Source organism: Belonocnema kinseyi, chromosome 6, assembly GCF_010883055.1.
Source record: "Belonocnema kinseyi isolate 2016_QV_RU_SX_M_011 chromosome 6, B_treatae_v1, whole genome shotgun sequence".
NCBI lineage: Eukaryota > Metazoa > Arthropoda > Insecta > Hymenoptera > Cynipidae > Belonocnema > Belonocnema kinseyi.
This window is the reverse complement of record NC_046662.1, coordinates 143,341,882-143,357,575: the sequence shown is the minus strand read 5'-3', so window position 1 is coordinate 143,357,575 and position 15,694 is coordinate 143,341,882. Positions and strand designations below refer to the sequence as shown.

The 15,694-nt window shown below is 38.0% G+C and overlaps 1 protein-coding gene across 13 annotated transcripts in view; it reads right to left on the bottom strand.

Moving 5' to 3' along the window:
- LOC117174282 (WW domain-binding protein 2) overlaps positions 1-15,694 on the bottom strand; it is a 315,912-nt gene that overhangs the window by 164,420 nt on the left and 135,798 nt on the right. For 2 of the 13 annotated variants that reach the window (XM_033363230.1, XM_033363229.1), the window contains exon 5: positions 2,560-2,639. The exons of 10 other annotated variants lie outside the window; for them this stretch is intronic. In XM_033363230.1, the coding sequence (XP_033219121.1) occupies positions 2,560-2,639 (80 nt within the window). Of the gene's footprint in view, positions 1-2,559; positions 2,640-10,606; positions 10,759-15,694 lie in introns of those variants that run through there. One more of the 13 variants, XM_033363225.1, reaches the window with a different exon arrangement.

Here is a 15,694-nt window from a genome sequence, read left to right as displayed (position 1 = left end):
GGGACCAGATTGTATCAAAACCTTCTGGTGGAAGAAACTTTCTTCAACCCATCAGCATTTGGCCCGTATTTTCACCTCATATATGAAGTCGGAAGAGCCGATTCCAGAGTGGTTGGTGGAAGGGCGCACAAAACTCCTGCCGAAAATAGGCAACTTAGCTGACCCAAAGAAGGACAGGCCAATAACTTGTCTGAACACGCTTTATAAGATATTCACAGATATCCTAAATGATAGGATTGTTCGGGCAATTGAACCTGTGTGGAAAGAAATGTATGAACAACGAGGCTCAAAGAAAGGCGTAGCCGGATGTCGGGAGAACCTGCTGATCGATAGATGTGTCTGCAAAGATGCAGCATTCTACCAGCGTGACCTATCGATGGCCTGGATTGATTATCGGAAAGCTTTCGATTCTACATCCCATAGACTTTTCATCTGTCTTTTGGAAATCTTAAAGGTTCATCCGCAAATAGTTGGGTGCATAGAAAGATTGATGCCGCTTTAAAAAACCAGATTTATTATCTCATCTGCAAAAATCGTGTCACAACTAACAAGGTCACGTTTCAGAGAGGTGTCTTTCAGGGCGACACCATGAGCCCACTCCTCTTTTGCCTTACATTATTGCTACTATCTCTAGCACTTGGGATTGTCGAACGATATACTAAGGAAATTGGAATGGAATTTGGGCTAGTAAAATGCGCCAAGGTTTATTTGAAGCGAGGAAAACTTAATGGCATCCCTGAAGATCCTGAGCTCGTTGATAGAAGCGCGGGAAACAACCTACATTCAAAGGCACAATGCGGCACTAAGAGTGCTTTATTACCATCTCTGTCATTCCTACGGCATTCAGCTTAATATCACTCCTCTAAATGCTCCTAGGGAAATTCAGTCAATTGTCGAGAATGGGAAGTGCCGCATATACTGGAACTTTATATTCTCGACAATTGTTTCTGTTGCTCACTCGAGGCCTGACATGGATCTTCTTGACTTCGAGAAGCGAACCATGTTCGTTATCGAATTTTCGGCACCAGCTGACAAAAACATCATAGCCAAGGAGAATGAAAAGAAAGAGAGGTATCGAGACCTTATAAGGGAGTTGCAACGATTGTACCCGGAATATTCCGTTAAACTGATCGTCCTTATCATCAGCGCTCTTGGAGGTGCCAAGCTTTCACTTGCTAATAGCCTAAAAAGCATTCCTGCGTGTCAACAATATGCTAGAAAACTTGCGGGAAAAATGCAGAAGGCGGTTGGCCTTGGGTCGCTCCGTGTTCTTAGGGTGCACGAGGCTTTTGCTGGATCGTCGTATTGATTCCTTTACAGACTGTAACCACCTATCTCACGGTTGTTAGACGTGGTTATGGCTGAAATTTTACCGCGATTTCGCTGGAAGCGGGTGCAATTTTTCAGATTAGCACCCGCAACCGGCGAAATCCTGCGGTTGTCCTTATGGCAAATTTTTAATTATATATAAAAGGTTTGTCATAAGGACAACCGCAGGATTGCGCTGGGAGCGGGTGCTAATCTGAAAAACTGCATACGATCCCAGCGAAATCGCGGTAACATTACCGCCACAACCACGTCTCACGACCGTGAGATAATAAGGTTTAACAGAATATTCCGGGTACAATCATCGCAACTCCCTTATAAGGTCTCTATACCTCTCTTTGTTTTCATTCTCCTTGGCTATGATGTTTTTTTCAGCTGGTTCCGAAAATTCGATAACGAACATGGTTCGCTTCTCGAAGTGAAGAAGAACCATGTCAGGCCTCGAGTGTGCAACAGAAACAATTGTCGAGAATATAAAGTTCTAGTATATGCCTCTGGATGTAGGTTCTTCCCGCATCAGTTGGACAACTAGACAGTATGTGCAATAAATGCTCGGGGTGTGCATGGCACGCCCTGCAGCCGTACATCCTCTTATGGAGGAGCTGTTCACGGAAGTTCTTCTCTTGTACTTTCTTAATCCGGGCTTGCTGGAGTGAGTTCTCGAGATAGATAAGATTTGATGCAATATGCTCACCTCTAATACTGAAGTTTAGTCCAAGTGTTTCAGCAGCCTCCTCCGCTCCTTTTCACAGAAATGCTCCTTTGCTCACTTCTTCGTACTTCGTAACCATTTTAAGAAGAGGGTCTCTTCCATTTGCGTCTCTATGTGCTGTACCCAGAATAATCCTGTTCTGAAGACAATCCATGGCGTCGATAGGTCACGCTCCGAGTATGCTGCATCTTTGCAGAACATCTATCGATGAGCAGGTTCTCCCGACATCCTGCTACGCCTTTCTTTGAGCCGCGTTGTTCATACATTTCTTGCCACACAGGTTTAATTGCCCGAAATCCGCACTTACTACAACTATGTTTGGTGTTGCCATTGTTGCTACCACGAGAAGCTAGGGAAAGGGGTTTGTCCATCCTTGTAGAGCCCATTATGCAAGGATAAGGTTGCGTACTCTGAGAGTTCGCCCGATATTCCAGAGTCCTTGGTACAGGGACCCTCTAACCGTAAGGACCAAAAAAGAGTCCTTAGTGGTTGTGCACGCATTAGAAAATGTCAGACTTTACCTATATGGGAGGAAGTTCATATTCTCTTGCGACGACACATTTTCCTCTCAGCGTCAATCTGTCTTGGTAGATTTTTGAATCTAAGAATGGATTAGAAGGAATATATATTAAAAAAGTAAAAAAATGTATATAAAAATAATATATAATATGGAAAAAAATATATTGAAAAAGTATCGAAACTGGTTCTCTTACTCTACTACATAATTTCGGTGGCAAGGATTCGTCTCTTGGGTAAATCTTACGCACCATTTCAACTTTGTCTCGCAAAGGCTGACTCTGAACCATTATTTAGTTATTATTTATTATAATTATTTATTTTTATTTAATGGATTTCAAAGTCACTGCGGATGTGGGGAAACGTCGTTCCGTTTTTTCGACTATTTACGGAGTGCTAATTTACGAAATAAATTCAAATAAGTTGCTTGCAGTGATAATTAAGTGATCTGTAACTCCCCTAGTGAGTGTGAAGGGGGTGTAATGCACCCTTTTGAAGAACTGATATTGTAAAATAGTGGTGACACATGTAATAGGTGTGAACCGTAAGTAGAGCAAAGAGGAGGTAATTGGGTCAAAAGCCCTAAAAAAATACAAGGTGAAGTGTAATGTTCTTGGGAGATGCTCTCTCAGTAGCTGGATGTCGAGTTCGGTGAACACACCGAAAAACAGATAAAGTCTGCATGTTTCTGAAATACGTATAAGACACGGTTCATGTTCACTGGGTTCGCTTTACGGCGGCAGGAGAGCCGATATACTTTTACACTACAGCATTTGGCACGGGAGTAGATCGGGTTGCCTATGAGAAGGAACTATTATCCTTGTTGGTTATTCAGAAACATAAACAATATTCTTTATTAAAATTCCGAATACAGACCTTAAGGAAATAAGCCTAAAGCCCTGCTGCAATACATGTGGGGCCACAATTATAAGAATTTGCTGGTACAAAAACTACCAAATTTAGGTCAGCTGAATAAATAGTAAAATACACACATAAGGGCTACAGCTTAAACAAATCTATCTATAGCTAAGATATTTCTATAGCTAACTTTAGAGATGCTTCTCAACGCGGCTCAAAGAAAGGCGTAGCAGGATGCAAAGAAAGGCGTAGCAGTATGCCGGGAGAATCTGCTCATCGATGAATGTTCTGCAAAGATGAAGCATACTACGAGCGTGACCTATCGATGGCATAGATTGATTACCGGAAAGCTTTCGATTCGACCTCCCGTAGCCCACTCCTCTCTTGCATCACATTATTGCCACTATCTCTAGCACTTCGTCATTCCGACGGGTACATAAACAAGTCATGACATAATTATGCGATTCTATTGTATATGTAATACAATTTTTTCTCGGCTTTAACAAATAATACTGCGAGAGAGAGGATACAGAGAGTGCAACTTTCCTCCTGGATAATTCCCTCCCAAAAAAGCATTTTCTATTCGAAAGCCTATATTTATTGTATGATAACATTATACCGAAAAATAAATAGAAAAGAGAAATAAATTTGAATGTACGCATTTATGCGTGATTTTCTGCGAATCCTGTAATGAAGCCTACCACCCAAAATGCACTGAGTTCTACGAGGTCCCTCAGAAAAAAAAGTCCTTACGGTCTGCAGGTATTGTCACTCCAGCTTCAGCTTTGCTGAAGAGTCTTCTAAAATCTCTTCGTTCTTGGCGGGTGATGTTCTACTTGTCGCAAGGAAATCCACCCTCTCACTCTTCAGGAACTTCAATTCCTAATGCACTTTCGGAGGAAACACTACTTAGCAGTCGCAATTCCCTGATGAGTTCAACGAAGGAGGATACGTCCCCTACACAGCACGCCCCAAAGAACTCCACAGAACAATTCTTTCACCAAAAGCCTGCTCCTGGCTAAATTAAATATGATCTGCGACCGCCTTGATAAAGTTGAAGCAATTGGGGCGAGCACAAGTGAAGCTTTGAAATATGCAAAGTACAGATTCAGCTTCTGTCTCGGCTCATCTTCAATCTATCTCCGTTCAAAATGGTAATCTTCAGAGCAAAATAGAGTCGATGTGTTCAAGAATTTCCAAAGTTGAAGCTTCACAAAAGCAGCTAGCCGGAGATGATACCGCTCAGAAAGTAGCAATAGAAGATATCAAAGTCGCACATGGAGAAAGGATTACCCGCTTGGAGGATGCAATCAGGAACAGAGAAGTAATAATTACGGGTCTGCCAATGTCTGCTCAAGAATATCTCACGGATATCGTAGAGAAAATCGGAGTTCTGACCGGCTCTAAACTACTCAAAGGAGACATTAAGGATGCCTTTCGCATACCCACTAAATCTCAGAATCAGCCAGCACCAATAATCGCTCGGCTCTCTAATGCTAGGGATCGCTCAGACCTGGTCTCCTCTAAGATAAAAAACAAAGAAACACTAATGGCCCACGAATTTGATTTTAATTTGGAGAAACAGAAGATGCGAACTCTCAACTTAGACTTTCAGACACTAGCTCTTCGGCCACTGTTCTTGATGTCTCACCTCCGGGTCTTAAACAAACGTCAGCTAATAATATTAATTTTCGATGATTACGTGTAGCACATATTAATGCTAGATCGCTTTTACCAAAGTAAAGTTATAGTATAGACAGAATTAACCTATATAGTGTAGATATTATAGCTATCTCAGACACGTGGCTTCATAGAGAAATTTCCAGTTCGGCAGTGGCGATTAATGGCTTCAATGTGATAAGAACGGGCCGAAGGAGACTTGTTCCTCGTAGAGGGAGAGTCATACTTATCTACATTAGAGAATACTTGCGGTGAAAGTTGGCTTCGTAGCTGTATAAAGGAGATTTCAATATTGATGTCTGTCGTACGGACCGTTCGCTCTGTTTCCCTAAATTAGATTACCGAGAAACCTACGCGTACTACAGATTATTCCTCTTCAACAATTGATTTATTCTCGATAAGCGAAAAATTATAGTTGTCGGAATATGGAGTAATTAAATTTTCAAAGCCGTTTGATCATGATTTGGTTTCCTGCATATTGGCTCTGGGGGCAGGCTGTATGCTGGGTATATTCAGCTTTAGGAGGGATTTCACGAGAGTATATATAGGTATGTTTAATAAGGGAGCAAGAGCGGCGAATTGGGACAATGTACAAATCGCTGAAACGGTGGACGAAAAGGTGAATTGCTTCTCTCAAATTGTCCATCTCTGATAAGACTCCTTTTACACACTTCGCAAATTTAGAATTACCAGATCCAAACCTCCGTGATTCACAGATGCAGTCAAAAAGATATCGCGAGTCAAGGATAGAGGACGATCCAAATGGCGAAGGGATATAACAAACACTAACCACGCTTAATTTGCTTACCTTCGTAACCTCGCAACGGCTGCCATGCGGCGCGAAGAAGTTGGATTTTTGTCTAGCTTCCCGGAAAGGCCTTCATCCAAGCGAATTTGGGAAAGGTTTAATCAAGCGGAAATCTGGTCCGGACAAGGAATGTGCTTTTGGGGGAACCTCCCACTTGATCCAACGGAGATCAACGACTTTCTCCTTGATACCCTTCTTCCAGCAACGGCATCTGTGAAACTAATCCCAGATCTCCTAGAGGCAGCCGAAGTAAGCAAACGCCAGCCTCTTCAATTACACGAAGTTGACCTCGGTTAGTTGTATGCCTGGCTAAAGTCAGGGTGTGCTAAGGTGGGCATTGTCCACCCTTTTCCAAAATGTGACCTACCAACTTCCTACAAGGATTTGCGTCCGACTACCATTCTCACCTACCTATCGAAGATACTGGAAAATATTTGCCTTCAGCAACTCTCTTCATACATAAGCAATAATGGGATGCTCTCAAATCACCAACTTCTTCTAGCCTCACCCCTTCGACCACTAAGTAAAGGGGTGCCACAGGATGCTGTTCTTAGTCCGCCTGCGTTTTCGGTTTATACCAACGACCTTTCAAATCCCTTGATAAAATTTCGGTCGATCTTGCCAGCCTATTCCGGAGGCATAGTGAAAGTCACGTGGTTTGCATGAAAGGTTTTTGATTATATAACTTGTTGACGCAAGTTGATGATGTAAGGTTTATAGGATAGGTGATCATCCTCAATTTCCAACGTAGCATGAGACTCAGATATAGTCACAACAAGTGTTTCATATACAGCAGCACTCATATAATGGAAGAATCAAACCAGAACCAAAATTTTGCTGACACCTACGATATGTCAAATTGTCATAATGTTTCGTTTGTACTAGATCGCCCGGATAAAGCATCTCATTATGGCTTTAAGGGTTACGCGTTATTTTATACGAGGTTCTAACATACCCCTAAATTTATAGGGGTATGGTTTAAAACAACTTTGAAGATAAAGATGTTATCTGTTTCTTTCGAAACTGGCGTTCAGGTTATTTTACGAAACCAGTTTCAAAGAATTCAGAGAAAATAACTAAAGACAGGTGGAGACTAAATTTAGAAAAGGAGTTTCTGTGAAGCTTTAAAATAAAAACCACTATTTAAATCATTGTATCTGAAGTAGCTATTTCATATGAATATAGATGAACAAAACCAAACTATTAAATTCTTGATTCGGATTAATAACTTAAATTGGTTAGGTTATATAATTTAAAGTGAACTAGTTTTCGCTTAGTATTTTTTTTCACCTCATTTTGATAAGTCAAGGAAATTCCATGTTTTAACTGTAAGTTCCGTGATTCTATGGTATGTACGTTTCATATAATAAACATAAGTGTGATAGAATGTTGTCTAAGGCTAGCGCTAATAGGAATTTTGTCTACTACTCGATATAAAAACATTCGCCTCAGAAACAAATGTTGTTAATTGGCAAGGTAAGGATCGCCCCTAAATATTATACTTTCGTTAAACCTTTGAGGCTTAAAAATGATAAAATTGTCTTGTATATATAAATATTGTATTCTTTTCTGAACATTTCAATACCAAAATTATTACTCTAGTCACCGAAACATCACAATACTATGGTCAATCGAACATTAGTTTTATTAAATATTTTTCTTCCATAATGCATCGAACTGTAAATAATAAAATATTCATAAAAAATTTTGAAGAAATCGAAAACTAGTTTTTTCCCCTTCAATTTCTATGCATTTTGTAACATGAATTTTAAAGTTCCATGTCGAGCGCCCGATGTAACGTGATCATTATTGGTACTTATACAGCTTATCGAAAGTACAAGGGCACTCATGTATTTTACATGGACGATCTTAAGATCAATGCTAAAAACAAAGAGCAACTACATCTAGCTCTAGGGATAGTAGAACGATATACTAAGGAAATAGGAATGAAATTTGGGTTAGAAAAAAGCGCCAAGATTTATTTGAAGCGAGGAAAACTTAATACAATCCATGAAGACCCTAAGCTCGTCGATAGAAGCACTATACGAGACCTTTGCGCTGGAGAGACTTCTAAATACCTGGGCGTGCCACAAACCCGCATTTAGGATGTGATATCTACAAAGGATACTCTCCGAAGCAGATACAAACGACTTATCCGGCAGATGTGGTCATCCGAACTGTCGGCAAGAAACAAAGGATCTGCAACGAACATGCTTACCGTCCCGGTAGTACTCTATTCATTTAAAGTGGTACCATGGACGAAGAACGACCTCAGATCCCTTGATATCGGGACACGAAAGATTATGAACATAAACAAAAGCATGCATCTAAATTCTTCTGTTCCGCGACTCTACATCTCACGTCGTCAAGGTGGTCGCGAAATATTGGATCTTGAATCTCTTTACAACAGGATCATTCTGCGTAAAGCACATAGAGTCGCAAATGGAAGAGACCCTGTTCTTAAAATGATCAGGAAGTACAAAGAAGTGGGCAAAGGAGCGTTTCTGTGCAAAGCAGCGGAGCAGGTTGCTGAAACACTCGGACTTAACTTCAGTATTAGGCGTGAGTAAAATGCATGGATGTACGGCTGCAGGGCGTGCCATGCACACCCCGAGCATTTAGTGCACATACTGTCTAGTTGTCCAACTCATGCGGGAAGAACCTAAATCCAGAGGCACAATGCGGCACTAAGAGTGCTTTATTACCATCTCTGTCACTCTTACGGCATTAACTTTAATATCGCTCCAAATGCTCCTAGGGAAATCGAGTCAATTGCTGAGAATGAGAAGTGCTGCATATACTAGAACTTTATATTCTCGACAATTTTTTCTGTTGCACACTCTAGGCCTGACATGGTTCTTCTTGACTACGAGAAGCCAACCATGTTCGTTATCGACTTTTCGGATCCAGCTGGCAAAAAAACCATGACCAAAGAGAATGAAAAGAATGCTAAAACACTTGCGGGAAAAATGTAGAATGCGGTTATCCTTGGGTCGCTCCGTGTCCTCGGGGTGCACGAGACTTTTCCCGGATCGTCGTATTGATTCCGTTACAGACTGTGGCCACCTATTAGCACCCGCTCCCGGCGATATCTTGCGGTTGTCCTTATGACAAATTTTTAATTTTATATATATATATATATACATACATACATATATACATATATACACGAGAGTGGGGTGAAAAGTTTCCGGCCTGATAAGGAAAAACAACTGTTTTCGTTTTTTTTACTTTATTTTTCAACATAATCTCTCTGATGACTAATACATTTCTCATAACGGCGCTCTAATGCAGTGGTGCCATATTTATTGACCGATTCGTCAAGTCGCTCAAAATACTCATTTACATCATCGATGGCTTCCTCGTTGCTCTGAAATTTTTTACCTCTGAGCCATTTTTAAGGTCAGGGAAGAGATGATAGTCGCTAAGGGCCAAATCTGGTGAATATGGTGGATGGGGGAACAATTCCAACTTCAATTCGTTGATTTTAGCCATCGCAACGACCGACTTATGGGGAGTTACGTTGCGATCGACTGTTAGCAAGCGCGGCACCCACCTAGCACAGTGCTTTTCCATGCCCAAATGTTCATGTAAAATATTGCGCACAGGCTTAGTTGACATCCTAGTAGCCTCAGCTATCTCATTTTCCTCTAATCTGCGGTCCTATATCACGATTTTATGAACTTTTTCGATCATTTCGGGAACTGCGACTTCAACGTGGCGCCCTGAACGTGGTTTGTCAGAAGTATCGTTCAGTAGGCTCTCAAATGTATACTAACAGAGCAATCGACTTGAAAATTGATATACAAGCTAGTGAGATATAGTTCTATAGAATACAAGCTAAAAGTTAGACCTGCTGGCGCCATCTCAAGGTCAGGCCGGAAACTTTTCACTCCACCCTCGTCTCTATACCTAAACCTATTGCCTAGCAGTCAGGAGTTTTAACAATTGCGCTAAACCTACGAGTTGAAACTCTTTGTTAAATCATTCTAATTATTTATTATTATAACACGTTATGTAAATGTAAAATATACGAACTGTTAATAGAAATATCAATAAAATAATTCTCAAATAAATAATTTTAATATATTACGAATTTTTTTCATGTAATATGTTGTTTATTCCATTGTAGACTACTTTACAACTTTTTACAAAGAAGTTTTTTAGGTGTTTTAGAGCATTTTACACGTTTAAGATTGACATAAAATGAAATTTTTTCTGAACATTTACAAATTTTCATAAAGATGGAACTTAAAATAAAAAAATTTTAAAAACAGGTAAATAATTTATTTTTGCGACAGTTGTGTTAGGTCTACAAAATAATTCGATGGCTCTATTTGGATGTCTTGTAATTCTTGGTCAAACTTGAATTTTTTCCTTTCTAAGGTAGTTTGAAAGGGCGAAGCTCACACATTAAAACACAGTATTATAAGTGGCGGTCCTGCGGACTTAGCCTACAGAATAATTAGTAAAGACAATATCGTCCAAAAAGAAGTATTAGTCAGCTACGTTTTTTTTTTCAATGGGAATGAAAAGAAAATTTATTATTTTAAATGTCCTTGTCGGACGCGATGTTATTGACTGATGATTTTTTTAAGGTGAAATCCGCAGAGCCGCCACCGATTATATTGTGCTTTAACGCTTGAGGTACGCCCTTTAAATCAATCGTAGAGCGGGAAACAATTCCTTTACTGTAATGTCTTGTAATTCTTGGCCTATTTTCATACCTGTAATTTAAAACTTAAAAAACAAAAAAATATGTTTAAATAATTTTTTATGAACATTTTAAAGCTGTTTCTTTCAGTCAATGAAAATTCCTCTTTTTTATAGCCGGCATGATTGCAAGTTACTGGAACGTCTGAAACCAACAAATCAAACGGGAAATCAAAATGCGGGCCTTAGGATTTTATTTTTCAAAAACACAATTTTTTTTAGTTAAAAATCAAGATGAAAATTAAAAAATATCTTTATCAATCTTCTTCATAATAGTCTAAGTTATAGCTATTGATGTATAGAAAAACATATTTAAACTTCAGACCGATCGGTTGAATAGTTTTTGAGTTACAATGCCCGTCAATCGTAAAAACACTGTTTTGAGAAAAATGCGTATAAGTTTTGTGAAGAAATTGTTTGTGTATAACACCTATTCAACTTCAATCATCTACGCCAGATCCATAAAAAATCCCTTCTGACTCTTCAATCAGATATTCACATATTAAGCCGAGGGGGGCCGAATTACGGCGAGGGTATTATGAATTACCGAAAAGGAAACCGTGTACCTGCGCGCCGAGCCCATGCGGTACGCGTTCTCGGCTCCGCTTGACGCGTCTACCCGTCCATCGTCTAGAACTCGAAGAGTATTTCGAATTTTGACTTAAAATTTTCAGGGAATATTCTTAAAGAGTTATAGGTTCGAATAAGATAATTAAAAAAATTCGATTTTTTGACCCCGAGAATGGGGTCAATAACATCGCGTCCGACAAGGAACATTTAAAATACCGCAATTTTCTTTTCATTCGCATTGGAAAAAACGCAGTTGACCCGACCTAAATTATTTCCTCAGCTTAAGGAGAAGTCGCGGTGATACGTAAAACGCGTAAAAAGTGATTTTAGAAGTTTAACAATCATAATTTTTCAATTGGAATGCAAGCAACATGCAGTCCCTCTAATTCTTCTTTTTGGACATTGTCCTCACTAATTATTTTTGAGGTTAAGTCCGCAGGACTGTCACAGAAAAAATTCAAGTTTGACCAAGAGTTACAAGACATCAAAATGAAGCCATCGAATTAATTTGTGGATCTAATACATTTTATGTCAATCTTAAACGTTGTAAAATGCTCTAAAACACCTCAATTCCGTATATTTTAATTTGCATAACGTGGTATAATAATAAATAGTTAGAATGATTTAACAAATTTAACCAAAAAATTGAGCCTAAAATTTAACCCGTAGCGTAAGATATTTTTTTTGCAATATAATGTTTAAAAATGTAATATATGTATTCACTTTGAATACGACAATTAATATTTCAAACCAAAAAAACCCGCAATTAATTAATATTTATTTTTTGAATACCTTCTTTGTCATATCGTTCGAGTACAGCAGTATGGCCTTAGTTGGTACTGGCGCAGTTCTACGCCCATCGTGAATTTTCTAATGGGGCAGTACTACGCCAGTAGCAATATCCAGTGCTGGGCCCACACTGGCAGACCAGTTCAGAATAGCTTTATCATCCCAGGGATATGCCAGCGCAGGTGCCAGCACTGGGAAAAAAACCATCAGGACTTAATAGTGGTAACCATGATGGCTCCATGAGGAAAGCCCATATTGAAACCATATTAATTAGCATGTCGTGTCCAAGAGGGACCTCGTCTGGATTAACCTCATGGGCCCCCAATGTTTGACGACAATCCATGCGGGCCCCTACGGGGGCCCGCTCGATTTTTCCACACGGGTGAATTTATAGATGTATGAGTTTTATACTGCTGAAATAGACACCATTTCCTGATTGATATAAGCACACAGTTTTCATCAGCAAATTAACTAGCTCAAGGTCCTCAAGGAACACACCTGATTTATAAGATCTATGAGTTTCAACCAGTTTCGACTATAATTATATAGCATGATCTGATGCTTGTTTATGTACAAAAGTACTCCTTTATATATGTTAATGTCCATTATACCTTCACTTCCATAATGTGGACCCCACAGGCAGAGGCGGCCATTTTCAGGAAACAGGTAGATAGTTTGGGACTAAATCGTTGCCACCTGCTAAGAATTAAAATTGTACAACCTGAACAATTTGGAATTTTACTAAAAATGATTTGCAAGTGAGAAATTCGAAAAATGTAGGCCTTAACTGCAGGCATCTAAAATTTTCCATAAAAATTTTAAAATTGTAATTTTCGATAAGTATCTAGTAAACTCTTAGAGATAGGAATAAATCGACATCAATTTTGTAGATTCTCCTCCAGAAGAACATACTTATTGCAAATTAATACAAGTAATTGGTCAAATGTAAAACTAATTAGTGACGAACCTTGCGGCCTTTAAAGTCGCTTTGGAATAATGAGAATTTTAATTGCGAGGTTCAAAACGACCACGATATTCTGGGACCAGAATATGACTGTTTAAGACCAATTTTAAACGACGCCCTCTTTGTGTATGTAATAATGCAGCCGCCCGCAGCAATGCGGAATTAAATTATCTACGCGAAACTTAGTCACGGTGAAATATATTGCAACTTAGGGGGTCTGATCAAAACCATCTATTATGTAAGATAGTTTGAAGCCTGCGAATCACTAAAAAAAAGTGTTTAAACCGATTTTATTGTAAAATTCTGTTTTTCAGCATAATCTAATTCTCACTATAGTACCTAGTACATTAAATATAAACAAATGTACGTTACTTTATTGATAATTGTAACAGCCTTACTTGTGATTTACCCATAAACAGTAGTAGCACCTAGTAATATTGGTATTAATAATGAATGTAATAATCATTAATTCATAAGATAATAAATAAATCCAAAATAAGAGGTAATCGACAAATTACGTAAGGTGCTTCATTTTTACAATCGTACAATTTTATAACTTCTTCATGGCTTCCACTTTCTTGTGACTTGAATTTCAACCATGTATTAAATTTTTTATTTATTTTTTGGTTCTGAAGATTATTTTTTGAAAGAAATGTATCCTTTTTACTTAATTCACTAGTTAAAAATTATCTGCTTTAGCGAAAAATTAACTTTTATTGTGGAAAATTTATACTTTTGGGCTAATCTGGATGAAATTTAACGTAAACATTTAGAAATAAAGAGTAATGAGACACAATGAAGATTACCCTGTTCTTCGTTAGTGCACAAGGTTATGAATTATTAATTAAACTAAGTAGAAATTCAAGACAATGTACTCGTAAGAGTCTACCACATAATGACACTGCTGACATCAGATTGAATGCATATATGAAATCAGTGATAGTCGGTAAAAGAATTATAGCATTTAAAGTTATTGCTTAATGCTAAACCTAGAAAGTTAAGTCTTGTAAATTCTTGACGTATTATAGTTATCAGTACAGCTATAAACGAAAGCCGTAAAAAATAAGAGCATTTTGCAGTAGACTTAGTAATAATCGCTGGGGGAATTATATTGACTCTCAAAAATAAATTTTGTAGAAATTGCTGATGTAAGTTGTTGGCTTTAGGAACAGGTGAATTGAAACTAATTAAGTTGTTTCAAACATTTCGGCACACAATGGTGGCCCTCATCAGTGAGTTTTAATAAATCTGTGAAAAGTAAAAAATATCAAACATAATTTCTCGTATTACAATTAAAAAAAATTGTATAAAATATCAATAAAAAAGGTTTCATTAACGAAACTGCCTGTCCCTAACAGAGAGAAATAGAGAGTCACAATGCATTAGAAATATCAGTTGATAGAAACATGGCGCCCCCTACTCGCCCGTAATACCCGTGATGGCCATTTGATTGAGATATATATATATCGGTTTAAAATCCACAAGTGATACCAGGACTCGGTCGGTGTGCAAAGAAACTGCACCACCGACAATGACCGACATGAGGTAAATGAAAGTGGCCCTCAACCCTTAACATGTGTGCGTCGCGTGGCCATCATAGGTATATCGCACGCACACCACCTGATATCGGCTTTAACTCAGGCAGATTTAGAATTGAGATTGTTGATATTTTACTGTTCGATCCCGAAGCAAGCAATTTTTGACAGATACAATCTGATAGATAAATGGGTCAATTTTGTGTGTTTTTAACTGCCCAGTGTTTCACCTTAAAATCCGTTTGTAGATTTTGTATATTTGTGCTATAATTATTATCTATAGCTGGTTCAATTTAATGCCAGAATAAGCGAATCTGCAAATACCTCAAGAAATTGTAGGTTATGTTTCTATGTTTACCTTTCAGCTCCACTCTCCTCAACATTGTTTTCAGGTTCTTTTTTTCAGAATTATCACACCAGGTGCGATCGAAAAATCTTTGGATTATCAACATCAACCCCTAAATATTTGACTTAAAAAAAAAAGTCAACCACATATTGTAAGTCACAAAAAATTAAAGAAATGTACAACTTCAAGTCGGGTGGTCACTGACTGGGAAAACCGGGAACTATAGCCCAGATTTTTGAACACCAAGAAGTACCCTAGAGTTTAGAGGAAAACCCGGAATTTTCCAGATTAATTTTTTACTTTTGTTGATGATTTTATCTAAATTTTCCTTAAAAGTCATTTTGTTTTGGGCAGCAAAATCAACTATATTGATGAACACTGGTCTATTTCGAACAGCTAGTTCGATCTTTTAGATCTTTTAGTTTTTAAATTAGAAACAGTTAAATTCATTCAAAAAATACGAATTTTCAACGAAATACTTAAATTCTCAACTAAGAAAAAGTAATTTGAGAAACAAACAGTTGAATATTCAGTTTAAAAAATTATTTAAAAAAAAAAGAAGATTTTTCAACAAAAGAAACTAATTTTGAAACAATTGTAAGATTACGAATCTTTTACCAATAAAATGAATTTTGAAGAAAGTAGTTCAACTTTCAACCAACAAGTTGAATTTTCAACAAAATACTTGAATTCTCAACTAAAACAAGTTAGCTTTCAACCAAACAGTTCAATTTTTAACCAAATAGTTAAATTTTCATTTAAGAAATTGAGTTTTAACTCAGAATATAAATTTTCAATAAAAGAGATGAATTAGGAAGAAAATCGTTTAACTTTCAACCAAAGAGTGGAATTCTCAATCAAAGAATATGAATTTTTT